The 27,164-nt window shown below is 34.6% G+C and overlaps 1 protein-coding gene across 1 annotated transcript; it reads left to right on the top strand.

The window, feature by feature from the left end:
• Window positions 1-3,960: 3,960 nt before the first annotated feature.
• On the top strand, window positions 3,961-7,554 carry LOC133789503 (nicotinamide adenine dinucleotide transporter 1, chloroplastic-like). The gene is made up of 9 exons (XM_062227343.1): window positions 3,961-4,393; window positions 4,610-4,711; window positions 5,266-5,372; window positions 5,587-5,635; window positions 5,787-5,896; window positions 6,212-6,306; window positions 6,412-6,500; window positions 6,580-6,674; window positions 6,834-7,554. Exons 1-9 carry the CDS (start codon window positions 4,324-4,326, stop codon window positions 7,062-7,064), a joined length of 948 nt encoding a protein of 315 aa, XP_062083327.1. The 5' UTR covers window positions 3,961-4,323; the 3' UTR covers window positions 7,065-7,554.
• Window positions 7,555-27,164: the final 19,610 nt, after the last annotated feature.

The raw sequence follows: 27,164 nt of genomic DNA, 5'->3' as shown, positions 1-27,164 counted from the left end.
TTAAATGTATTAATTATTGAATGACACACTGCATTATCATTTAGTAGTTAATTTTTGCATGGACTTTTTATTTTGCATGAATATTGAGCATATTGGTATATGTATTAGCCACGTAAAGAACAATTATGAGAAAAATGAATATTAAAGTGACTTTATTAATCACAGCTCACTTTCTTTCTCAAGATGAGTTTCATATTAGAAAGAGTTTTTCTAGAGAGAGAATTGAAAAAAAAAAATCGATGCCTAAGCTATAGAGTAGCTGAGCTATTATACTGGTTTTTAGAAATGGACAACACACCATTTTCAGTAATCTGTTACAAGTGTTTTAACTACCAGCTTAAAATAGAAAAGCTTAGGAATTAGAGGCTTTAGTTATGTGGACCAACTAATCAACAAATCACCACCTTGGCTACATAACTAAGCAAAGATCAGAGTGTCTGCCCTTTTTGACATCAGACTAGCTGACATTACTTCAAATTTATAAGGTCCAAGCAGTAGAAAAAGTTGCTGCTTGGTAGAACTTTAGTGATCATATCAGAGGGATTATGCTCAGTGGAGACTTTCTTCACAAACACAGCTCCTTCAGCAATAGTCTGTCTCACAAAATCTAGCTTCACATCTACATGCTTTGTCCTTTCGTGATAAACCTGGTTCTTTGAGAGGTGAATAACACTTTGGTTATCACAATGGACAGTGATAACTCGATCTTGCAGCTTCAGCTCTCGAGCTATTCCCCTTAACCACAAAGCTTCTTTTATTGGTTCTGTCAAAGCAATATACTCTGCTTCGGTTGTGGACAATGCATAGTATATTGTGAAGACTAGCTTTCCAGGTAATTGCAGTCCCAAATGCAGTAAATACATAGCATGTGAGGGATTTTCTGGTGTCCAAACAACCAGCAAAATCAAAATCTACAAAACCCCTCTATTACAGCAGTGTTTTCCTGGTGACCCTCAGCTCCTCCATATATTAGACTCTTTCCAATTTACCCTTTTATGTACCTTAGGATCCGTTTTAGAGCCTGCCAGTGTGCCTTTCCAGGATTTGCCATAAATTTGCTTACAAGAATAACTAAGTATGAAGGTCAGGTGGAGTGCATAGCATGACACATATGAGTTAACCTACTGCCTTTGCATAAGAAACTTCACACATGAACTCCTTATCTTCTTTGCTTTCAGGAGCTTGATCCATTCCAAATTTTAACTGTTGGGACAAGGGTGTTGTGACAGGTTTAGCATCTTGACATACCCAACCTGTTTAGGACTTTGTTTAGGTACATCTCTTGAGATAAAAATAGTAGTTTCTTGTCTCTATCTCTCTTGATCTCTATACCTAATACTCTTTTAGCTCCACCGAAACAAACTAATTCAGTTTTCATAAGTTTTTTTTGAAAAAAAAAATGCAGATAACACGAAGATAAACGGTAGGTGATTAAAGGGTACACATATGGGGTATTTCAGTATTTTTGCATACCCAAAGTCTTCAGATTAAATCCAATTGTTGAACACAAAAAATGCACACATTCAACAACTCACATTTAGTGAAGGACCAATAAAACTGGGGGAGTTTAAAATTGCCCTTAAAATAAATATAAAGCCTTAAAACAAAAGTTTGATGGAGCCGCCGGCCGGGTGAGAGGTAACTTTGATTGACTACGGTTCTCGAATTATTTTTATTAAAATTGAGCAATCAAATTCCAATTACGTGCACTTTAATCATTGTGCTATCATCACGTGGTCTGTTAATAATAAATAATATTTGTTCTTTTGTGGACTTTTTTTATTCTAAAATTCTTAATATTTTATTATTATTTACTTTTATGACCGGTGTAATATAATTTAAAATTTTAAAAGTAACTGAAATTTTATATTTTTAAATTTATTTTATTATTTCTCAAAATAATTTTAAAAAATAAGATAAAAATATAATATTTTAAAAATATTAGATATATTTACCATAAAAAAATTGAGTATTTAAATATAATATTATAGAGATATTGACTATATTTAACGTAAAAATAAAATAAAATTAAGTATAAAAATATAATATTTTAAAAATATTAATTATTTTATACATCATTTACTCTAAAAATAAATAATAAAAAATATAAAAATTTGACTTAAAATTTTTTATAGGGAAGCTATGTCAACCTATTCTACATGTTTGTAATACAGATTATATATGTCAAATCAAACTTAATTTCCATAAAAATTAATTAATAAGCTAAAATTCTACACTTGTGAGGAGATCAATTGATTTATTTCTATAATTCTAACATAATTTCTGAAGAGAGAATAAAGATTGTGGTATTTTTTTTTTCGTGTCTAACATTATTTTGGAGAAGAATAAAATAACATAAGAATGCAAAGACAATGAATTAGATTAGACTAAAGTAGTATATTCCTTTTGTTAATTTGGTGCACGATAAATTATTAAATCTAAAAAAAATATATCATATTTTTCTTCTTCATCATTTGTTGGCATTTTTTAATAGTGTATTTTTTTTTTGTTATATTTATTTTTTTGACAGACATTTTAAGAAATAACAATTATAAAAGGACGATGAACATAACTAATTGCATTTATGTTCTCACAAAGCACAAAACAAACTACCAAACACTTACAAAAGGGGTTTGGTCGCCTAGTCACATTCTTCAACTCCTGTTTGCTCGAGAAGGTGGTAATTTGCTAACATAGATATGTGTTCATGTATCATGGTTATTTTATGCTTGTTCGTTTATAACAGGCTATCTACGCTAACATAATTAGCAACGGATGACAACATCATTATTTATCAAAATACAACTACATTTGTGTTATTATGATGTTGTAATGTATTATTTACTGGCCAAGCCCAATAGTTTAGGTCCATGATTTGAATATAACCCTAAATTTCTCATTATAAATAAGAAGAGATGAGATAGAAATAGAAGATACAATTCAGAATGTCGAAACTTCATTCTTGTATACACAACCCTTATGTAATGTAAAAATGAAGGAGGACTTTAGAATAAATGACAATGAAATTTGTTAGAAACTATAATTCTTCAATCTTAAATATCAATAAAAGTGAAAAATGCGACGTATGTCAATTTTTAGGGTCAAATCACTACAAAACATGATCTTATTTATTTTATTAGATCTCAATTCTTGAATCTATGTCTTCATATTATAAAATTGATGAAAAACGGTGTCAACAATTTTAGTTTTTGTATCCAAATTTTGTAATAAGTTTCTTCATAAATAAACTAAAATTACACTTATTTTATGTTTGGTATGAAAGAAATTAAAAGGAAAAAAATATAGAATAGAAAAGAAAAATGAGATATATAGTAGGAAAGAAAATTTGAGAAAGAAAAGAAAAACCTGGGGTGAAAAATATTGAGTGAGATCAATATTTTTTTCTGTCTTCATATTATAAGGAAAAATTATTAAAAAATAAATAAAGAAAGAAAAAATTTGGCATAAATAAATAAAATTGAAAAAACTAAATAATTTTATGCATTTTTTTATGTTAATAATTTTGAAGTGATAATATTTTATAATAATTAATTTTTCCTTCCTTCTTACCTACTAACTAAGAAATAAAAATACTTTCATTTCCATCTCTCCTATATTTATTTCTCAAGATGATAATGTTGATAAGAGTAAAAAATCTCAAATAATTCTACATCTTGTAACAAATTTTAGATCTTTTTAATAGATTTTTTTTTTTGAAAAGAATAACACAACTACATCTAAATAAAATAATAAGAAATTTCCAAATTTTTAGCTCCAATAATCAAAATTTGACGTGAGTTACAAGAAAGAAAGAGAGAAGAAAAGTTCCTAGAATCAAATAAAAGAACTTAGTAACGAACTAATTTTTGTCAAAATTAATTTAATTAATTAATTAATAATATAAAACGGTCCTTTTCAGGGTCGGACCCAAAGAAAGAGGGAAAAAGCAAATTGTGGCGACTCGTCGGAGCGGGGGACCATTGTAGGCCTTTGGGTTTTGGCGATAGAGAAACGAAGCCAAACCAAAGCCTCACAAGTCACAACTATGGTGGTTTAACCCCATTCCCATTCATAATAACTCACCCACCTTCCACCCCACTGCGCTCCACCATCTCGAACCCTAACTCGGACCGATTCGATTCAGATCGACGACGAAGAAGAAGAAGACCGAGATTTGACTTGATTGCTCTCGCGTTCTTGTTCAAATCCCTCTGGCCATGCGACGCTGGTTGGCTTCTTGGATCTTCCTCTCCAAAGAGGTTTTCTTTGAGTTCTTCGCCCAAAACTCTTATTGTTCTTTGCGTATTTGCTCGCAATTCGGCCATGGCTGCCGACGCTCATACTCCTACTCCTAAGGTTATTCTGTGCAATGCCGGGGCTGGTGCAGCTGCTGGTACGTTGTTTTGTTGTTCGGGAATTAATTGTTTGGATGGCGAGAAAATCGAGGAGAGATTTGGAAGAAAAATAGCAACTTTGTTTAGTATTGAATTTACCCCTGTATTAGTTAACTTTAATTTTTTGATATTTGACGAAATTATTTTTGAATGTTGTGATATATGACTGTCGATTTTAAGCATACAATTGATTGGATTTTGGAAATCGGGTGCAGGGGTTATTGCCGCAACTTTTGTGTGTCCCTTAGATGTTATCAAGACTAGGCTTCAAGTACACGGGTTGCAGACCCTTGGTAACGGAAATGGAAATATTAAAGGTATGCCTTTTTGCTGTTTCACTTTGAGTTTTTTTAGTTGGTTTATTATCAAATTTCGAAAGATTATTGTCGATGAAGATCTCATAAACGAGTTGATGTGAAATCAGTTCCCAATCTTGATTCAAGCTCATTGATTTTTGTGGAATTGAAATTTGAAGCTAGAATTAGTAATCGAATTTAAGCCACGGCGTATCTCTACTCTAGCTCCTACCTCTTGAGTATTGATTTAAACTTTTTATTTTTTTTAAAAGTAAAAAAGGGCTATATTCGTGATTGGAAAATAATTTAATTGATTATAATGTTTTCCTATAAAATATCAGTATTCATTCTATTATATTGGAGGGAAACATTCTATTTTATTTCTAAAAAATGTATTTTTTTCTTAAATATATATATATATTTATATATTGTTTTTGATATGTGTATAAGAGATTCTTAGTCCTGCAACTAGAATTAGATAGACCAATCATAGTATAGGAATAACAACATATTGCCCACTTCATTCATTATATGGGTGAAGAACATTCTCAATTTATTGTTTTTTATATGAATAGGTGGTCTTATAGTTGGAAGTTTGGAGCAAATTTTTCAGAAGGAGGGACTACGTGGCATGTATCGTGGCCTTTCTCCAACTGTGCTGGCATTACTTCCTAACTGGGCTGTGAGTCTTGTTGCTTCTTTGTTCTAGCTTAGTACCATGCTTGTTTGTTATCAAAGTGGTGGTGGTTTCTAAAATCATTTGCTTTTAAACGAACTAAAGTTTTTATAATCTGGAAAGGTTTAATAACTTTGACAAAGAACATATCTTAAGAAGTTGGCACTGCTTCTGTATGCTAATGACGAATAATCTTCTTTTTTTTCCTCCCATGTTTCAGGTATATTTTACTATGTATGAGCAGTTTAAAAGCTTACTCTGCTCTCAGGGTGAGTTGCTACCTATTATTTTCTATGTTGGATTAGTCCTGAATTTAGTCCCGTTAAGGCATATCTTCTGATATAGTTGAGTTATGGTTTTATTTACCTTTCATATCTTCTATTCATGTGTGTACCTTTTTTTTTGGGCCATGCTGTATAGATGGTAATCACCAGCTTTCTGTTGGTGCTAATGTATTAGCCGCTTCTGGTGCTGGAGCTACAACAACTATTTTTACAAATCCTCTCTGGGTTGTGAAGACAAGACTTCAGGTGTGTATTCCAACTTTTTCTTTTTTTTTTCGTTTATCCATGTTTTCATGTATCGTCCCAGTGTAGATGATTTTAATAGCAATACCTATATGTATAAGGAGTACAGATTGAAGTCACCATTTAGGAATTTTGTATATAAAACCATTATCTTACATTATTTCTATGGGATCTATCCTCTTAGAAGCACATTTAAAGTTGGTTCTGTTTAGCATGGTTGTGCCTTTTTTGATGCAATCATATTCATATGATAGAATATAGACAGGTTAAAAAGTGGTTTAGAAGCTTTGAGCATTCATTTTCTCTTTTCTTCTTCAGACTCAAGGAATGAGAGTAGGTGTGGTACCATACCGTAGCACATTTTCGGCTTTGAGCAGAATAGCACATGAGGAAGGCATCCGTGGGTTGTACAGGTTTTTTATTCTATATACTCGATCATTGGAACATATTAGTATTCCTTATTGGTTTGAAGTGCAATTTTGATTTAATTATGGTCTTAATTTTTTTGTGATCACCAGTGGTCTAGTTCCTGCTTTGGCTGGTATTAGTCATGTTGCCATCCAATTTCCAACATATGAAAGAATAAAACTCTATTTGGCTGAACGAGGTAATTGTCTTTCTGTTGCCTAGCCTTTTTAAAACTCCTCAGAAAAGTTTGTAATTTGTGTAACATGTGGTTTTATCAGAGAACACTACCATGGACAAACTTGGTGCCCGTGACGTTGCCATTGCCTCATCCATTTCCAAAATATTTGCTTCAACCTTGACATATCCACATGAGGTACAGCATTTAAACCTGGAGCACAATTCCTTTGATTTGTTAAAATAGTTTGTTCTGAAAATACTTACTTTGAAGTTATAAATTACAAAGTTTACAACGTATTAAATGAATGTTATTCTGCTGGCAACATTATCTATTTAAAATATACATCATGTTCAGGTGGTGCGCTCTAGGCTTCAAGAACAAGGTCATCACTCTGAGAAGCGATATTCTGGTGTAATTGATTGCGTGAAAAAAGTATTTTATCAAGATGGCATCCCTGGATTTTACAGAGGGTGTGCGACCAACCTTGTGAGAACTACTCCTGCTGCTGTGATTACATTCACTAGCTTTGAAATGATTCATCGATTCCTTGTCACATTATTCCCTCCAGAACCTCACACATTGTGAGGATGGGAGAAGAACATGCGCACTTGATGAGACACGAGTTTGTAAAGCAACTAGAAATCGCATTCGAGCCAGTCGGGCCAGCCAGAAACCGCCCAATTGATTCTTGTTACATGGTAGCTTTTACAGAAAACTTAGTGTATGTTAGTGGAGAGCCTCACCTCAGAGTGTTTCAGAGGGAAAATCATGCCAGTATACTACTACATAGTGATGATGACGATCAAGGGGTTAAGAAGAATTAAGATACAAAGAATTATATACAGGGAAAGAGAATTCTCAGAATTGTTTGAACAATTTATATTTGTGAATTGTTGCAATCTCTGTAAACAAACATTCTTTATTACACATTCATATTTAACATGGTCAATGGTCACCTTTTTATTGTATTATTGCAGTCTTTTGTTTTATCTCCACCGTTCTTACTGATAGTGGTGTTGCCTGTCTAACATTCATTCTCTCTATTAACCTATTTGGGATACATTCACTTTGGATTTTGTTTTGGTACGAGTGTTTTACTGGGTAAATTTTTGGTTTCTTATAAGGTATTTTTTCAAAATCAGAAATGGAGGATTATGGACTGCTGAAAACATATTCTCAACATGGACTGGCAAACATATTATAATTATATTATTATAATATTTGAATTTATAATAATATAATTAATAAATATCTATTTTTAAAGGTATATTTTATTAAATATTTAGAAAATTTCGTTAAATATAAGAATAAAAATTATTAAAACTAATAATTATCTACACATTTTTTATATAAAGAAATATATTTATATATAGATCTTACTTAAGGACGTCACTTTTTCTATTAGTAGGGGTGTTTTAAATTTTTAATAAGATATTTTTTTTGTTATACGATAATATACATGATAGTTATAATATGTAAGACACCAATTTTGAGTTTTTTTTGCATAAATTATAATGCCAAAATCAAGGATAAAGCAGTTTATTTTATACATTTGAACATTAATTTCGATATCTTAAATTATGAATATAATTATTTGTTTATAAATCTGAATTTTAGAATTATACACTTTCGAAAACAAATACTCAGCATGGACGGGCAAAAAACAATACACCTTCAAGAAAAGAAGCCCAACCTTAAACTTTGCAATCCACAAAGAATATTGTACAAATAATCCATCAAGCAAACAATAGGAACTGATAGCATGCACTTATGCTCAAATAAAACCCAACTAAAATGACACATTTTTATTGGTTTGAAAAGTGCTCATGATTAACGGAAGAGGCTTGCCTATTTTTTTTAAAAAAAATTTATGGAAGTTTTGAATGAGTGTCACTTTTGCCTCTATGGATAGGAGCGTATTATTTTTGCCTCGTAAAAAAATTATAATCAAATTTTTTTTATATGACGATATATATTATAATTATAATATAAATCTCATTAATTTTTGAGAAATTAATTTATGATGTTTAAATAAGAGTTCACACGCGTATAAAAAAAAAGAATACACATGCAATTGACTTCTTAAACTCTTATTCAAGTACCGTAAATTATTCAAAATTTACCGTTATATAAATAAATTAGATTATAATTTATTTATGTGTCGAAAATAGGAACACTCATTCTAGTAGGGGCAAAAATGATGCCCCTATATATTTGTTTGAATTGAATTAGTTGCATGGCAAGTTCATTCAAGAAAGTTATTTTCAAAAAGAATATACAAGAGAGACTAGATTAGTTGATTGAGTTCGCTCGACAAAGAAGAACAAAGAAGTGAGAAATGTCAGGGATAATATCAAGTATGTCGTAACACAAGGCCTTTTAGGAGAAATTCACACTACAACTCTTCACTCATAGTTCCATTAATTATGTTGGACAAGAAAAAGAAGTTCTAAAAAAGAAAAAGGAAAAAGAAAAACTAATCCAACAAAAATCCAATATTAACTCTTCATATTGTCTACCCAGTAATTAATGAGACCATCCTGATCAGGTTTCAGCAATACTCTTCTTCTGTGATTTTGATTTGTGTCTTGTACAAAATCAATATAAATAACCAAAATTAATTAGCCGCTGTAGAGTCCAAGAACTTTACTTAGCTAATTGTTTAGTAGTATTATAGTATGTTTAGTGTTATCATTGTTACTTTGGATTTTTGGTTCAGACCGGGAGTTATTTGGACACTCATAGTAGTACTTATAGATTTTCTAAGTTTAACCTATAGTTTAAGAATATTAAGTATAACCTAAGGTTTGATTAATGTGTCTGATATTAAGGATTATATTATTATATTATAAGGTTTAGACATCAACCAATAGGATTTTAAGCACATGTTTTGAATGGTAATTAAGGATTAAGTATTTTTGAGGATTAAATTAAATAAGGGTAAAAGTTTGAATGTATAGGGTCAGTCAGCAGCTTTGAGCACGTTGAGGGCTTAGTCAAGGCTGTTTACTCCATTCAAACTCAGCTAAAAATGTGTAAATTCGTGTTTAAATATTCAGCGTATGCCGATATATCGCAGCTATAGGGGGCGATATATCGCAGCACGTAGATACGGAAAACACGAATCGATGCACGGTCGCCTCGGGAACAAAGGTCCAGGCGATATATCGCCTATAGGGGGCGATATATCGCCCCCACCAGCATGAATTCAAATACTTTTGAATTCCTTTCCCTTCAGCCATTCAAACTCCTTCAACAGTCCAGCATCTTCTGAACGAGTCTTCAGCCTCTGCTGAACGATTATTCAAATGATTTTCACCTAAAAAGCCATTATTTTTATTAAAGTAAAATCAAGATATTTTCATTCCCAAACTCTATAAATAGGACCTTGTACCCAGCCATTATTCACCATTTGCTCTAAGTTCAGAGGCTGCTAGTGTTAAGTGAGTGTGAGAGTGTAAACACTTGGTTTGGGGAAAAACTATAAGCTTAAACATCATAAGCTTATCAAACACTTTGGGAAGTGAGTGCTATAGTATTTCGGTGGATGTTAGATTGATCTTGCAATCTTTGAGGTAAACCCAAAACTCTAGTTCTTTTCTGTATTTTTATGTTATTTCCTTTCTCAAAACCTTCTACTCAGTCCCCTAACCTTATTCTTATTTTGGTTAGGGAATCCAAGCTTTTAAGCATATAAGTCGGTAAGTATGTTTTCTATGGTTTAGTCGTTCCATCTCTTTCATTTCATCTCCTTTCTTTAGACTTACTCTTTCTTATGGTTTTAGGAGTGTTCCAACAATCCCAACTCAGTCCATAATCTCGGTAACTTTGGTAAGGAAATAGGCTAGAATCAACATGTTATGTGATTATGTTATCTATATGTTTTATGTTATTAAAAGTGTTATGATATATGTGTATGTTTGTAGGCTTGGGCATATGACCCATATGACTAACAAGACCCCAAATGGGTTATGGGCATATGACCTACTTAGCTAGTAGGACCCCACTAATCCCATGGGCATATGCTTGTTTAGTCTATGGGACCCCAAGTAATAATGGCCATTATAATAAGTGTATGTTATATGTATTATGTTAAGTCTTTATGTTTTCTTATGAAATTATGTATGTGATTTTGTGTTAGATTTTCCTTACTGGGCATTAGGCTCACTCCTTTCTGTTTATGTGCAGGAAAATAAGTTTAGAGGCGGAAAGATTCGTGACGCTTGGAGAATGTGTATCGATGATGAATGGAGTCAAGGGGCCGAGCGTTATTCGATTCGAGGATATAGTCTCCTTTTATGTTTTTATGGTTTTTATGTGTATTTTCCGCATTATTATGTAATGTCTTTTATTTTAAATCTTGTTTTGTTTTAAAGACAATGGGATCCCAAAATCCTTCTTAGTATTCTGTTTATTTGTAAATAACTCTTATTTTCAAGTTACTCAATAAATTATGGTATTTTCGTAAAAATGTAAGTTTTATGTATAGTTTCGATAATGGTCCAATTAGTCTAGATTAGTGGGTCATTACAGCCGCCTACTATTATATATATGGAGCCGGATGTAGTCACGCCATAGATTTGGCTAGACCGGTCATGCCCTCAATTATGATCGTTGGATGTGATGACTCTCCTTTGACTTTGTGATCCAACGGTACAAGATGGTACAAGATCAAATGAATAAAATATTATTACTTTATTTTTACTTCAAGTAATAAAATGTACGGGTATAGATTAAGTAACCGGTTGTATTACCAGTGACGAAGCAACATTTAGTGGGTGTGTCAGTTTTTTTATTAGTGCAGTCGGACGTGACATATATATGAACAACCGTCCTTTTCATTTCTTCACAAATAAACTCTCATCATTTTTACATTCTCAAAAAGTGAAAAAATCTAGTCACATTGAAAAAGTTTTTTTTTTTTTTTTTTTGGGGAAGGGAGGGGTTTCTCTCTTTTTCCTCTGTGAAGCAACATGAATTGCCAAACTCAAGCGATTTGAACGAGCCTTACTCATTTCAGGCCATTCATCCATATTTTTGAAGGTAAGCTTTCGTTAGGACTTAAAATTTGGGAAATTTTTTAGCATCTGTTTTTTTTTGTGTGGGTAATTTGTTTGTCGAACTAAACTTCTACACCTTTTGTTTTTGTTGGTGGTTTAGATCACGTAGAACTTACTTCAAAAGCAATGGGCATTCGTTTCTTAAAAAAGGTATGGTTTTTATCTCTTTTTTTTCTCTTTTCGTTGATAATGTCATTATTTGGACACTTAGTTATGGTTAGAAATGGGGAGAACGAATAGGTGTATATAATACTTAGTTAATTTGTGATTCTTTAGTTTATTTCGTTTGGGATGCTAGCATTACACTGTTATTATCTTAAATTGCTCCGGATGCCAGTTTTACAACGATATTGTATAGAATGTTGTCATGGGTAATGGGTTTTGGGGTATATACTTTGATTTAATTGTTTATGGCATTAATTGAAAACTTAATTAGGTTTGGGTATGGATTAAATGGGAATGATGGATTGGATGAATAATTTTTTGGTGTTAATTTTCAATTGGTAAGTTAGGAAGACAAAACAAAGTTTGTTTCCTCATTTAGTTAGTTTATTTTTTCGTGGACACTTGTATTACAATGGTATTGCGAAGATTACGTTCATGATATTATGTTATAATTAATGATTTGTACTTATATTTTGAAGATGATAGAGTATTACAGTGATATTACATAGATTTCTTATATGTTTATTATGTATTTGAAATATTACAGTGATTTATTATCTTGATATACGCATTGTATTTATTTAATTAAAAGTGGTGATAAAATATTTGGTCGTAGAAATAAACATTGTCCTAACTGCATTTAACTTTGTATTATGTTATCACTGTTGATTTGTACTTCAATGTTAATAGGGTAGAGTAATTTGATGAGTATACATTAATTTTTGCATTTTAATAAAGGTTAATTAAAGTTTTTGATTTATATTTTTATTATAGCCGTTTTTTGTACGAACTTTGCACCACTTCTCCTTGAACCCTACACATACACAACACAAGCATAAAACCAAACAAAACAACCTAAGCACCTACAAATTAGATATAAAATGACACTAATAAGTGAATCTAAAATTCACTTATCAAACTCCCCCAAACTTGACAATTACTCGCCCTCGAGTAACGACTCAAAACACACACTAAATAATAACTAAACACACTCACACAACGCGAATCAAACCAACAATAATAATCAAGCTTCAATTTCCTGAATACCATGGTTACATAAAGCTTCAGAAATTTCCCATCAACACCATCCAGAATTTCAATCTCAACCATTGCCATAATCAACTAATTATCATTCACATCCTTTAACTATTCACCATAATGATTAAAATTCAAGTAATTGACATAGTTATGCACATCAAATTCTCACAGTCATACCACAATCAACATTATTCCATAAGTTTGCATTACTCATTATTCTCCACTAATGTAAACAATGCATGCTTAAGAATCAATAGGACTTTAATGGCTTACAATGTATGGTTTAGGTAAGGTAGATAAGAAAGTCATTTAGGCACTAATACCATAAGCATACTAACCTTTCAAACAACCATGTACACATAAATCCCCAACACCCGCATTGAACCCTTGTCATGAATGAGATATATATATATATATTTTCAACACTCACTCCCCCAAACTTTGTGTATACAATATATTTCCTTAAGGGAGTGTATCTACGTGATAATTTTTTTTTTCAAGAAGAAACTTTCTCTCATTCATCTTTCCTCTCTTGAAAACCCAAAATGCTTTCCATTACAAAACCTCATCCCAAATTATCTCTGTATGCTCATGATATTAATATGGTTATGATATTTGATAAGATTTTCATTAGGTTTCAATAATTTTAGGGTTTCAAACAACAAATAGGCCTAGGCTCAATTAGGGTGACTAAAGATACAAATTATTTTTTTCTCGGGTTGGCTAGAAAGGCTCCAACGGACCAAACAAAATTGCCTACATCTTCTTCTTAAGCACACATTATCTAGGATTTCGTCTCAAATAACAAGTAACATAAATTCTAGAGTAATCAACCAAATCTTTCCACAAATTCCATTTAACATGCATAACACAATCAATTAGCACAAATTTAACAATCATGGCAAAAAGTTCAATCTTTTCTCATATATTAGTCAATCATGGCAGCAGACAAAATCAAGCACACGGATGCAAAGTGGTTTTATTTCCTAACTTTATGTACATAGCATTCATTACATATCCTTGACTTTTATTATTGATTTGATTCAAACACGACTCACAACAACCCGACTCTAAACACATATTTACAAAATAAAAACGAAAATAAAAGAAAACTTTCGTAAAATCCCTCCCCCAAACTTGAATCAAACATTGTCCCCAATGTATAACTACAAAGAAAATGAAAGAAACTTACAAAAAGTCCATGCTCGCTAATAAGGAGAAGGTGGTGGCGGTGGTGGTGGGTCTTGCATCCCATGAAACGGAGGAGGATAAGCAAAATAATTATTTTGTCCTCTGTTCAATGTCCACTGAGCCACCAACAGATTTAGCTGATCAACCTGATTATGCTCGTATTCCCCCCGAGCAGCCAAATAGTTATGAGTTATTGTGTTTTGTTGGACAATATAGCGCATCATGTCATGCGAGTATTGCATATTAAGATCAATTGGACCACCAAGAACCAAAGGAACATCCACATTCATTGACCCCTCTTCATTCTCCGGAACATTGTCATCCTCCTGATTTTCAAGGTCCTCATCATCACTCTCCCGCCTTCGTCTTTGGCCTTGTCTTCGTGGAGGTGCGGCTGGTGCTACTAAAGAGGCATTCGGATAACGTGCAATTCTTGCTTGAGTAAGTTTCCCTTTGACTGGCACTGTTATATCAGTTTTTTCCTTTGGTACTTCATACCTTACGCATAGATCTGTGATAAATGACCCAAACGAAAATCCCCCAGTAGTGGTGCCACGAAGAACAAACCGCATACCCTGACGAATAATTCTTCCAACATCAATAGTCATCCCCTTCATGATAGCAAATACCAACCGCATCCGATCATTCGTCATATGGCTAACATGACCAGTAGGCATTAATTTGGCTGCCACAAAGTAGAACCATGCTCGAGCTTCCTGATTAAGTTGCCATAAAAACATCCCATTAGGCTCATCATGAGCATATGCAATTCTAGCTCCGGGACATCCTAATGTTTGCGCTATAAGAACATAATCATGCTGATCTTGTAGAAATAGTTGATACTCATCATGCTCGTCATCAAAGCTCTTAGTATTTAAAAAATCATCGACTGCCTTATAACTCCCCACAAGTAGCCATTTTCCTCTCACAAAACATTCACCCTTCTCATTCAATTCCGAAAAATTAGCATAAAATTCATACACCCAAGAGATATTCATTCTAGTTTTCGGTTGCTTTACAACGGTTTCCCACTGCCTACTTTCTATATTGGCTCTAATTGGCTCAAAGATAATACATGAACTAGGTCGATACCTCTTTCCTTGAGCACCGGTTTCCCCACAAGAGAAATGTATCATTCTTCAACCTCCTTACTTACAAATTTGGTGGCATCAAATGGTGGTGCCCTAGAGGATGAGGGTCTTGAACTATTTCTCTTAGGTCCCATGGTGATTCGGAACAACCCGCCAAACAACCAAACAATACCTCACTTCCCAATTAATCACGTATTAACCCCCTAACAACTAAACAATACCACCAAACTTAATTCACAACTTCTTCCTCATTACAATTAAACAAAAATCACCAAGAACAGTCACTTAGGCAATTTCTCAAACACTTGGTGGGAAAAAACAATTCTCACTCTTCTCTTCCACTTTTCTCTCAATCTTAATTCCCCAAATCACAAGAACACTTCAAAAACCATCCAATAATCATCAATTGCAACAAAGCAACTCACAACATTCATCAAAATCATAACACAAAATTTCCTCTTACATTACATATCTATTAAAGAACTCAAGTGCTCCAAAGAGATGATTAAATGGCTTACTTGATGAATGTGAGTGTCTTGTGATCTTCAATGAACTACTCCCTTCATAAAATTCGACCACCTTGAGAAGTAAGTGAAAACTTGAACAAAATGGAAGTTGGAGGTGATATTTAGGATTAGGGTAAGGAAAAATGAAAAAAATGGGATAAGAGATTAGGAATGGTGATGAGAAGAGTAGAATTTGATGATTTGAAATTGAGGAATAAGGAAAGAAAGTTGAGTTATGGGTGTGGGAAGTTGATTTTCGGAGTAGAGGAGAAAGGAGGGTGATGGTGATTTAGAGAGAAGGAAGTAAATAAGGGTAAAAACCCTCTTTTTATTTTTCTCTATTCGAAGTAGCGTTGCTGCGCCACTAACTGGCGCTGCGGCACCAAGGGTCCTAATGCTCCAGGATTTCTGCCTTTTATTTTACGCGAAATTGCACTACAGCGCCGAGATATGGCGCTGCAACGCCTGTTACCTTCGAATGGCACCCTCTCTGGAAGGGGATGGCGCTGCGGCTCTAATGTCTTCAAGAATTGTGCTGCAGCACCATCATAGTGGCGCTGTAGCCCCTGGAACCTATTTATTTATTTTTTATTTTTTTAACGATTTCCACGGTTCATAATAAACTTAATATTTTACAAGATAAATAATGTCTTCTAAAATAAATAAATTAATTAAAAAAATTAAAATAAAATAAACAATTAATAAACTAAATAAAAAAAAAATTCTAAAACAATGGGTTGCCTCCCATTAAGCGCTTAATTTATCGTCTTTAGCTAGACATTGATGAAGCTTCAGTTGTTGTCTTGGAGATACATCGTCTCCACCTTCTTATGAATTTCACCAAAATAATGTTTCAACCTTTGTCCATTCACTTGAAAAAGCGAATCGTCATTATTTCTTAATTCCACAGAACCAAAAGGAGAAACTTTGGTGATAACAAATGGACCATACCATCGTGACTTTAGCTTACCGGGAAATAACCTCAAACGAGAATTGAAAAGTAAAACTTGCTGACCTGGCACAAACTCTCGCTTTAATATCATTTTATCGTGATATTTCTTTATCCTCTCCTTGTAAATACGAGCGTTTTCATATGCATCATTCCAGAACTCCTCCATTTCATTCAGCTGCAATAACCTCTTCTCACCCGCTGCTTGGTAATCAAAATTAAGCTTCTTGATCGCCCAATAAGCCTTGTGCTCCAATTCTACTGGTAAGTGACAAGCTTTTCCAAATACTAGTCGATAATGAGACATACCGAGAGGAGTTTTGTATGCTGTCCTGTAAGCCCATAAAGAGTCATCAAGCTTTTGAGACCAATCCTTTCTATTTAAATTCACTGTTTTCTCCAAGATGGACTTGATCTCTCAGTTTGATACCTCGGCTTGGCCATTAGACTAGGGGTGATAGGCCAAAGCCACCTTATGTCGAACACCATACTTCATCAAGAGTGGTTTAATAACTTTGTTGCAGAAATGTGTTCCTTCATCACTTATTATCGCTCTTGGAGTTCCAAAATGATTAAATATAAATTTCTGCAGAAAATAAGAAACCACCTTGGAATCATTTGTACTAGTGGCTATCGCTTCGACCCACTTTGAGACATAATCAACATCGAGTAAGATAAACAAGTTCCCGAAAGATGGTGGAAAGGGCCCCATGAAGTCAATGCCCCACACATCGAACAATTCCACCTCTAAAATTACATTCATGGGCATCTCGTTTCTTTGCGAGATATTTCCAACTCGTTGACATCTATCACAAGTCTTGACAAAAGTGTAGCAATCTTTAAAAATTGAAGGCCAATAAAAACCTGATTGCAAAACTTTTGCTGTTGTACGCGATGGCCCGAAATGCCCACCGTAAGGTGCCGAATGACATTGCTCTACTATTGATTGAGTCTCTTCCATTGGTACACAACGACGAATTATTCGATCCGTACTCATTTTGAACAAGTATGGATCATCAAAGAAATAGTATTTAGAGTCATGAATCAATTTCCTCTTTTGATGTGCATTAAAATCAGGAGGAAGCTTGCCACTAACAATGTAATTCACGATGTCGGCATACCATGGAAGTTCTGTTGATACAGTCAGTTGTAACTCGTCCATAAATAATTCTTTGATCGAGTCTTTACATTCAGCTTCTTTATTCTCTAAACGTGATAAATGATCTGCCACAAAGTTCTCTTTCCCCTTCTTATCCACAATCTCAATGTCGAACTCTTGAAGTAACAATACCCAATATATCAATCTTGGCTTGGCCTCCTTCTTTGCAAACAAATAACGAAGTGTTGGATGGTCTGTGTATATAATAACTTTGGAACACAAGAGACATGGTCTGAATTTATCGCATGCAAACACCACCGCTAATAGTTCTTTTTCAGTGGTTGAGTAATTTCATTGAGCATCATCAAGAGTCTTGCTTGCATAATAAATTGCTCGAAAAATCTTCTCTCTTCCCTGCCCCAAGACAGCCCCTGCTGCATAATCACTAGCATCGCACATAATCTCGAATGCTTGACTCCAATTTGGGACAATCATAATAGGGGATGACACCAACTTCTCTTTTAACAACTCAAATGCCTTCCTACACTCGTCGTCAAAAACATAATCAGTATCTTTTTCTAGGAGATTGCATAGTGGCTTGCTGATTTTCGAGAAGTCTTTGATAAACCTTCTGTAAAAACCCGCATGCCCCAAAAAACTTCTTATCCCCTTGACATTCACCGGTGGAGGAAGCTTCTCAATAATGGCTATCTTGGCTCGATCTAATTCAAGACCTTCCTTCGAAACTCGATGCCCCAACACAATTCCCTCTTGAACCATGAAGTGACATTTCTCCCAATTTAACACAAGGTTCTTCTCTTCACATCTACAAAGGACCAATGCCAAGTTGTGCAAGCACTGGTCAAATGACGACCCAAAAACAGAAAAGTCGTCCATAAATACCTCCATGATCTCTTCTACCATATCTGAGAAAATGGCCATCATACACCATTGAAAAGTGGCAGTTGCATTACAAAGTCCAAAAGGCATCCTCCTGTAAGAAAAAGTGCTGTAGGGACATGTGAAAGTTGTATTTTCTTGATCTTCAGGAGCGATTGCTATTTGATTATAGCCTGAATATCCGTCTAAAAAACAGTAATGTGTATAGCCAGCTAAACGGTCAAGCATCTGATCGATAAATGGAAGTGGGAAATGATCTTCTTTAGTCGCCTTGTTCAACTTCCGGTAATCAATACAAACTCTCCACCCCGTCACTGTTCTTGACAGAATCAATTCATTGGCTTCATTCTTGATCACTGTCATCCCCCCTTTCTTTGGTACAACTTGCACAGGACTAACCCAACTACTATCCGAAATAGCATAAATGATCCCAGCATTCAATAGCTTCAATACTTCTGCCCTCACCACTTCTTTCATGGCTGGATTCAATCGCCTTTGATGCTCAATAGAAGGCTTGTAATTTTCTTCAAAAATAATCTTGTGCATACAAACAGTTGGGCTTATTCCCTTCAGATCTAAAATTTCCCATCCTATTGTAGATTTATATTTCCTCAAAACTCTTAGTAATTTTTCAGTTTCACATTCTGAGAGTTTTGATGAAATGATCACTGGGCAAGTGAAATTCTCTCCTAGATACTCATAACGCAAATGATCTGGGAGTTGTTTCAAATCTTGCTTTTCCACCACTTCCTTCTCAACTTCACCTTCCTTGGCTTGACAAAGAGTTTCTTCAACTTTAATACCACTAGCATGAGGAATAGCACTAAGAGCCATCACACATTCAGCCACTTCGTCACCCACAAACTCACCATTCACCTTCTCCAAATCAACTTGAGTAATTCTAGAATTAAGGCAATGTTGTAAAGGATCAGCACATAATTCTTTTCTCATCGTCTCTTCTACTACTACCTCAATAGAATCCACACGGTGACATGTGCTCGTGTTTTCATGCTGCTGTAGTGCTTCATAAATGTTGAATTTAACCTCTTCATTGTTAACCCTCAGTGTCAAATGACCACCTTGTACATCAATAAGAACTCTTCCAGTAGCCAAGAATGGACGACCAAGAATAATGGGGATTTCATGGTCTTCCTCCATATCCAAAACCACGAAATCAGCGGGAAAAATAAATTTGTCCACCTTAACCAATACGTCTTCAATCACCCCCCTAGGACAAGTAAGTGACCGATCTGCTAATTGAAGAGTAATGGTTGTGGGCTTCTCCTCTCCTACCCCCAACTTCTTAAAAACTGAAAGTGGCATCAAATTAATACTCGCTCCAAGATCACATAATGCCTTGTCAAAGGATGACCCTCCAATAGTGCATGGTATAGTAAAGCTACCCGGATCTTTCACCTTTTGAGGCAACTTCTTCTGTAAGATGGCGCTGCATTCTTCTGTTAACTTCACAGTTTCAAAGTCTTCTAATCTTCTTTTCTCTGACATGACTTCTTTCATGAATTTCACATAATTGGGCATTTGCTCAAGAGCATCTGCAAATGGAATGTTTATGTGAATTCTTTTGAAGATTTCTAGAAACTTTGCAAACTGATCATCTAATTTCTTCTTCTGAAATCGTTGAGGGTATGGAATGGGAGGTTGATACATTGGAAGGCTATCTTTCTTCATGTCAGTCTTGTCACTTCCACTCTGCTTCTTGGCTTGCTCTTCTTTGTCTGCCTCTCGTACCACTGGCTCAACTTTCTCCTTTGAACTGGCTTGAACATTACCCTTATCAAGCACCTTCCCACTTCTCAAAGAAACTACTTGGCATGATTCCTTTGGATTTACCACAGTGTCATTAGGAAAACTTCCCTTCTGATTTGAATTCACAACATTAGCTAATTGGCCCACTTGAGTCTCAATTTTTTTTCATTGAAGCACCCATGTTAGTCATATGGGTTTCTATATTGTCGAGTCTTGCTTCATTTTTTCCAAACCTCTTGTTAGACTCCATAATAAAAGTGCCAAAAATGTCTTCCAACGATTGCTTTTTCTCTTGTTGTTGTTGAGAATTGAATCCCGGAGGTGGTTGCAACACATTTTTATTATTAGCATAAGAGAAATTTTCATGGTTGCGCAATCCTGGATGATAATAATTAGGCATGTTGTTGCTTCTGTAATTATTGGGGAAGGAGCAGTTTGCCATAAACTGGGCTTGTTCTGGATTCATATCTTGCCCCTACATTGCAGCAGCCACTGCTACACTCTCCATAACCGTTGGATTATTTTGCGCTGACAGAGCAGCCATTTGTGTTTGTAGAGCAGCAATTTGGGCATGCATGGCTGTCATTTGATCTACTTCATATAACCAAGCAACTTTCCTTGGGCCTGACCTCTCATTAGGCCACTAATAACTGTTGGTAGCCATTTCCTCCATCAAAGTGAAGGCTTCATCAGCTGTCTTGGCTAATAGAGCACCCCCTGCAGCAGCATTAACTATTGTTCGTGTTGGAGCATTCAACCCTTGATAAAAAATCTGAACTTGCATCCAATTTTGATAACCGTGCTGTGGGCAACGTTGTAATAAGTCCTTAAACCTTTCCCAAGCCTCATAGAATGGTTCTTGCTCTAATTGTCGAAATTTCCCAATATCTCTGCGTAATTGGGCTGACTTGGAAGGAGGGAAGAACTTTATCAGGAACTTTCTTGCCATCTCATCCCATGTTGTAATTGTTCTAGGCTGCAAAGATTGCAACCAACTCCTGGCTCTATCCCTCAAAGAGAAAGGAAAGAGACGCAATCTGATGGCATCATCAGTAATTCCATTCATCTTCACTGTGGCACATACCTCCAGAAATATGGCCAAGTGAATGTTAGGGTCTTCAGTAGCTAAACCCCCAAACTGATTTTGCTGCACCATGTTAATTAGTACAGGTTTCAGTTCAAAGTTGTTGGCAGCAATGGCTAGATTTTCTATTCCAGTGAGATTCTCATTCACAACAAGCATGTAAAAGTCATGCACTGCCCGCTGCGCTGGATTGAGAGGAGCCCCACCAGCTGCTGGTTGATTGTTATTATTGCCATTGTCACTGTTGTTGTTCACCCCGTTGTTGTCCATATTAAGCTCTTCAGTCCTTTTCTTAGATCTCAACTAACGGAGTGTGTGCTCAATTTCAGGATTCAGAGGCTCAACAGGTGTAGAACTCCTAGTCCTTCGCATATACTGAGAACACAAGCACAATCTATAACGTTAGTAAAAAAAATTAAAATCTAATTTAAAATCAAGACTTAAAGTTTCAATATTTAGTAAAATTAATTTTAATCCCCGGCAACGGCGCCAAAAACTTGACACAGATTTTTCTACCGCAAGTGTACGGTGTATTGCAATATAGTTTTAATTTAAAAGATGTCGAACCCACAATTAAATAAAAAATAAATTTAACTAATTACTATTACTTTGAAGTCTATAATTTTAATTAGAAAATTCAACAAATAAATCAAACAATAAAATAAAGAAAATGAAATAACAAAATAATAAAAGCTAATGATCTTGGAAAGTGATTAGATAAAAGATAAATGTACTAGAGTATTGATTTCACTATTTAATTATGAACATGGTTCCTTTATTATCCTAATTAGTTCTCCTCATTTGTAATTTCTAGAATTCTAATATAATGCATCTATCTTTCTCAAGCATATATGCAATTAATCTCAATTAATCAATATGATATCTCTATTCGCTATTAATTAATCAAGACGTCATTAAGCAAAATTTATTCTAAGCCAAATTCATAAAGTTCAAGGAATCTCTCAATCTCATAATCACTCTATGTCAAATCTTCTTATGTCCAATCTATGTTTATCTTTCTCAAGCATAAACCCTAGATCTCAATTCAAAATAATGATGGCCAAACATTAATATGAGAAAATTAAATCAAGAAGATATGAACAATTGAGAAGAACTTCATAAAAATAATAATAAAAACCACAATTCAATAATCAAAATAGATTCATCTAATACTCTAGCACAAAAGGAGTTTAGTTCTCCATTACAAACTTAAACACAATAACAATGTAATTGTTCACAATTAAAAACTAAAGATAAAAGGAGGAAGAAAGAAACTAGATATAATGATGGTGATGTTGATGAATTCTAGCCTCCTTATTCCTTTCCAAGCATGTAATCCCAAGTCTAATCTCCTCCACAACGTAATTAGAACCTTAATTAAACTTTTCCTTTTATATCCCCTCCAAAAAGACCTCTTTTGCCCTTCAAAAATTGCAATTTAAACTTTCCGTATGGATCCGGGAGCTGTTGCCCCTCGGACAGGCGCTGCTGCGCTACTGGAAGGCCAGATACACGCTCTCTGTAATAGTCAGGCGCTGCAGCCCCTTATGATGGTGCTGCAGCCCTAATTCCAGTCAAAAATTGTGTTGTAGCCCCTGATTATGGCGCTGCAGCGCCTAGGCAAATTCTGAAATGTTGATTCTTCAGGACAGGGCTGCAGCGCTAGAACAAGGGGCTGCAGCCCTATTTCACAATTTTTTTATTTTTTTCTCCGTTTCACTCCTGTTTTGTATGAACTTTGCACCACTTCTCCTTGGACCCTACACATACACAGCACAAGCATAAAACCAAACAAAACAACCTAAACACCTAAAAATTAGATATAAAATGATACTACTAATTGAATCTAAAATTCACTTATCAATAGCCATTGTGTTTCACAAATTGAAAATGGTGATTAAATATAGTGCAGTACTAATAAATTAGAGACAACTTATTTTCTGGGGCTCAATGTATATATATTTTTCAGATAGGCGTAACATTAAACATTCCTAAACAATGCCTTCATGTCAGTAGTAATGCCATATGCATGTGTTGTAGCATTTTTTGGAGGAATCTATATTGTATACCTATTTGGTACTTGAGTGTAACATTAATCTTCCACATCTGTTTTGGATGCATACTTGAGCAATTTTGTCCTTTCAATATTAATATCTATTTGATAATTTTGAATGTTTGATGGCAGTAATGTCTCCTAGAAAAGGGAAGGAGTTTGAGAAGGATGGAGGTGCCGATAATCCTAAATCGAAATGATCCAAAACAACTAATAAACTAAAAGAGCAAGTTGTACCTTCTGAAGTAACAAATTTTCACATGGACATTCTTATCCCCATAATTTCAGTTTGATGACGTGGCAATCAGAAGTGACAAGTGGCAATGCATGGTCAGTAAAATGGCACATTAATAGTCAGTACATGTGTTGGCTCTTCGGAGTTGTGATAAAGTGATCTGACCGATCTGATAGAATTTACGTCCGACCGGTGAAGATTTTTGACTGACCAGTCACCTGTCTTGCCCGACCAATTAATTGTTTGGCCGACCAGTTAGGTGTTTGGCTGACCAGTGAAGTATTTGGCCGACCGATGGAGTGCATGGCTGACCAGTGATGTGTTTGGCCAATCGATGGAGTGCATGGCCGACCAGTTAGGTGTTTGGTCGACCAGTGAGGTGTTTGGTCGACCAGTGAAGTATTTGGCCAATTGGTGGAGTGCATGGCCAACTAGTCAGCTGTTTTGGTCGACCAGTCTTTCTTCAAGGAGTGAAGTTGGCCGACTAGACAAATCATTGTTATGCAAGCGAAGTTCCAGTAACGGCTTCGGCTAGAATTAGTCGTACCTACGTGGGAATCTCTTAGTTTATCCCAAAGGAGTCGCATATTGTTGTATTTTAAATGTTATTATTAATTAAATATTGTGAGAGTAACAAAAATGACCCGGTCAAAGGAAATATCTGATGTACGATCCATGAGCCTATAAATAAATGGCTCATGGCATCATTTTTGAGGGATCTGATCTTTTTGGACTGAGAAAAACTCTATAGTTTTGAGACTTTGAGACTGTTACTTGGGGCATTCTTGGGGAATTTTTTGAGAGAGTTTAGAGAGAGAAACTACGTATTCTTCTACTTACACTTAAGAAACTCAGTTGACTCAAGCTCATCTGATCTTAAGTGTAGGATATATATATCACAACTCCAAGTGGGTTAGGCTATTACCAATAAATTGGGGCTGAACCACTATAAAATGATCAGTGTTGTATTTTTCTCTTGAAGGTTTATTGTAGTTTTGACGTCTACTCGTCGTTGGCCAAAATCTTAGTCAACAGACATATTATAGTTATGGAATTTTCATTGTTTTGTAATTATTTGTGAAATTGTGAATTCTAACTTTTACACTTTAACATGCACTGAATCTTGATCCACATTATATGGCACAGTTGCTATCTCATCTAACAAACTCGGCACATTTAATGCTTAAAGAATCAACTAGTAAAAGTGGTGAAGATTCAAATAAAGTGATTGTGGAAGTAGAGAAGAGGAAAGTTAAGACAAATATGAACAAGTCAAGTGACGATGGTGACAACAGGCAAGTTCAAGTCACATGAGAAGCTGAACAGTGTTGTTAGCCATCTCAACGAGGCGCAGAAGAAAGCGATCAAGGATATTGGATTTGGTTCCCTACTTATAACCGACGTACCAACCATAAGGGATAATTTGATATGTTATATTGTGGAGCATATTGATCCCAAGGATTTTGTTATTACCATTGGTGGTGTCAAATACCCCATTACAGTGGAATCTTTTGAGCGTATAATGGGGATCAAAGATGGCGGTGTAATGACCCAACTACTCTAGAATTTGGACCATTAATGACTACTTATACATAGACACTAATCTTTAATAAAAATCACAAGTGAAATAATCATAACTTCATTTAAAACTTGTAAGACTAATGTTAAACTACATAAAATTTAAAGTAGGATATGGGATCCCATTGTTTTAAAATAAAACAATAACATAATTTTAAATAAATGAATTACATAATAAAGTGCAGAAAAATACATATAAAATTTAAAGAGACTTCATCCTCAAATTGAACGCTCGGTCCATCGATTCCATCCCGCCTCAATACACATCCCCAAGCTTCCAAGAACCTTTCCCACCACCAAAGCTATTTTCATGCACATATAAACATAAAGGAGTGAGCCTAATGCCCAGCAAGGAAAATCTAACACATAAATCATATACATAAAATTCATAACGTAACATATAATAAAACATATCATAAACATATGTCACACATACTATAATGGCCATCATTACTTGGGGCTCGTAAACTAAACAAGTCACATGCCCATTAGATTTGTGGGGCTTGCTAGCTAAGCAAGTCATATGCCCATAAATTTATTGGGGCTTGTTAGTTATACAAGTCATATGCCCAAGTCTACAACATACATAACATAGCACATAAATCATAAGTTAACATAACACATAAATCATATAACATAACATATAATATCCTATCCTATTTTCCTTACCAAAAAAAAATACCGGGATATGAGGACAGATTTGGGACTTTGGAACACTCTTATAAACCATCAAAGAAAGGTGAGTATACTAAAGAGAAAGGGATGAAAAGAACTATAGCATCGAAAATATACTTACCAAGAATTTTATGTTCAAGATCTTAGATTTCCTAACCAAGAATGAAGAATAGAGTTAGGATGTTGAGTAGAAAACTATAAGAACTTAAGGAAAACAATACCAAAATGAACTAGAGTTTGGAATACCTTGAATGCTTCTATGAACGATCTAAACCTTGAACCGAAATGTGCTATACACCTTACTTCCCAAGTGTTTGGTAAGCTTATAATCCCCAACCCAAGTGTTTACACTCTAAAAAATAACCTAGCAGCTTGCAGCCTCTGAACTTAGCTTGATGATTGAATAAATGGTTGGGTACTAGGTCCTATTTATAGAGTTCAAGAATGAAAAAATCTTCATTTAACTTGAATAAAATAATAGCTTTTTAAGTAAAAAATATTTGAATTATCGTTCAGCAGAGGCTGAAGACTCGGTCAGAAAGATGCTGGACTTATCAAGAGGTTAAAGATTAAAAAGAGAACGTTTTCAAAAACATTCAAAAATATACCAAAGGAGCCGATATATCGCCCCTTGTAGGCGATATATCGCCTGGGCCAGCATGCCCGAGGCTCGTCGAGGTGATCGTGCGAAGTTACGTGTTTTTCGTATCCCCGTACTGCGATATATCGCCCCCTATAGCTGCGATATATCGGCATGCGCTAAATATTTAAACACGAAATTGCACATTTTCAGCTTAATTTGAATTGAGTAAACAGCCTTGACTAAGTCCTCTAACGTTTTCAAAGCTACTGACAGACCCTAGGATATTCAAATATTAATCTTAATAAACTTATTCCTCAAAAATACTTAATTATCATTAAACATACACATGACAAGTGTTACTTTCTTATTGGGTCTAACTAAACCTTATAATATAAAAAATATCACCATCAATATCAGTCATATTAATCAAACCTTAGGTTAAAATTAATATTCTTAAACTATAGGTTAAATTTAGAAAGTCTACAAGTGTTACTACGAGTGTCCAATTAAATCCCGGTCTGAACCAAAATCCACAGTCATAAAAATACTACATCTATTACTATTGCTACTACTATCTAACTAGCTAAGTAAAGTTCTTGGACTCTACAGGCGGGGAGGATATTGTCGACTCTGATGATGAAGAGTTCAACCCTCTAAAGGATTTGATTGTTGGAGGGGAGAAGCAGGTTAAAATTCAATGGCAAGTGGAGT

This window comes from Humulus lupulus, chromosome 1 (assembly GCF_963169125.1).
Source record: "Humulus lupulus chromosome 1, drHumLupu1.1, whole genome shotgun sequence".
Lineage (NCBI taxonomy): Eukaryota > Viridiplantae > Streptophyta > Magnoliopsida > Rosales > Cannabaceae > Humulus > Humulus lupulus.
This window is presented reverse-complemented; position numbering and strand designations above follow the sequence as displayed.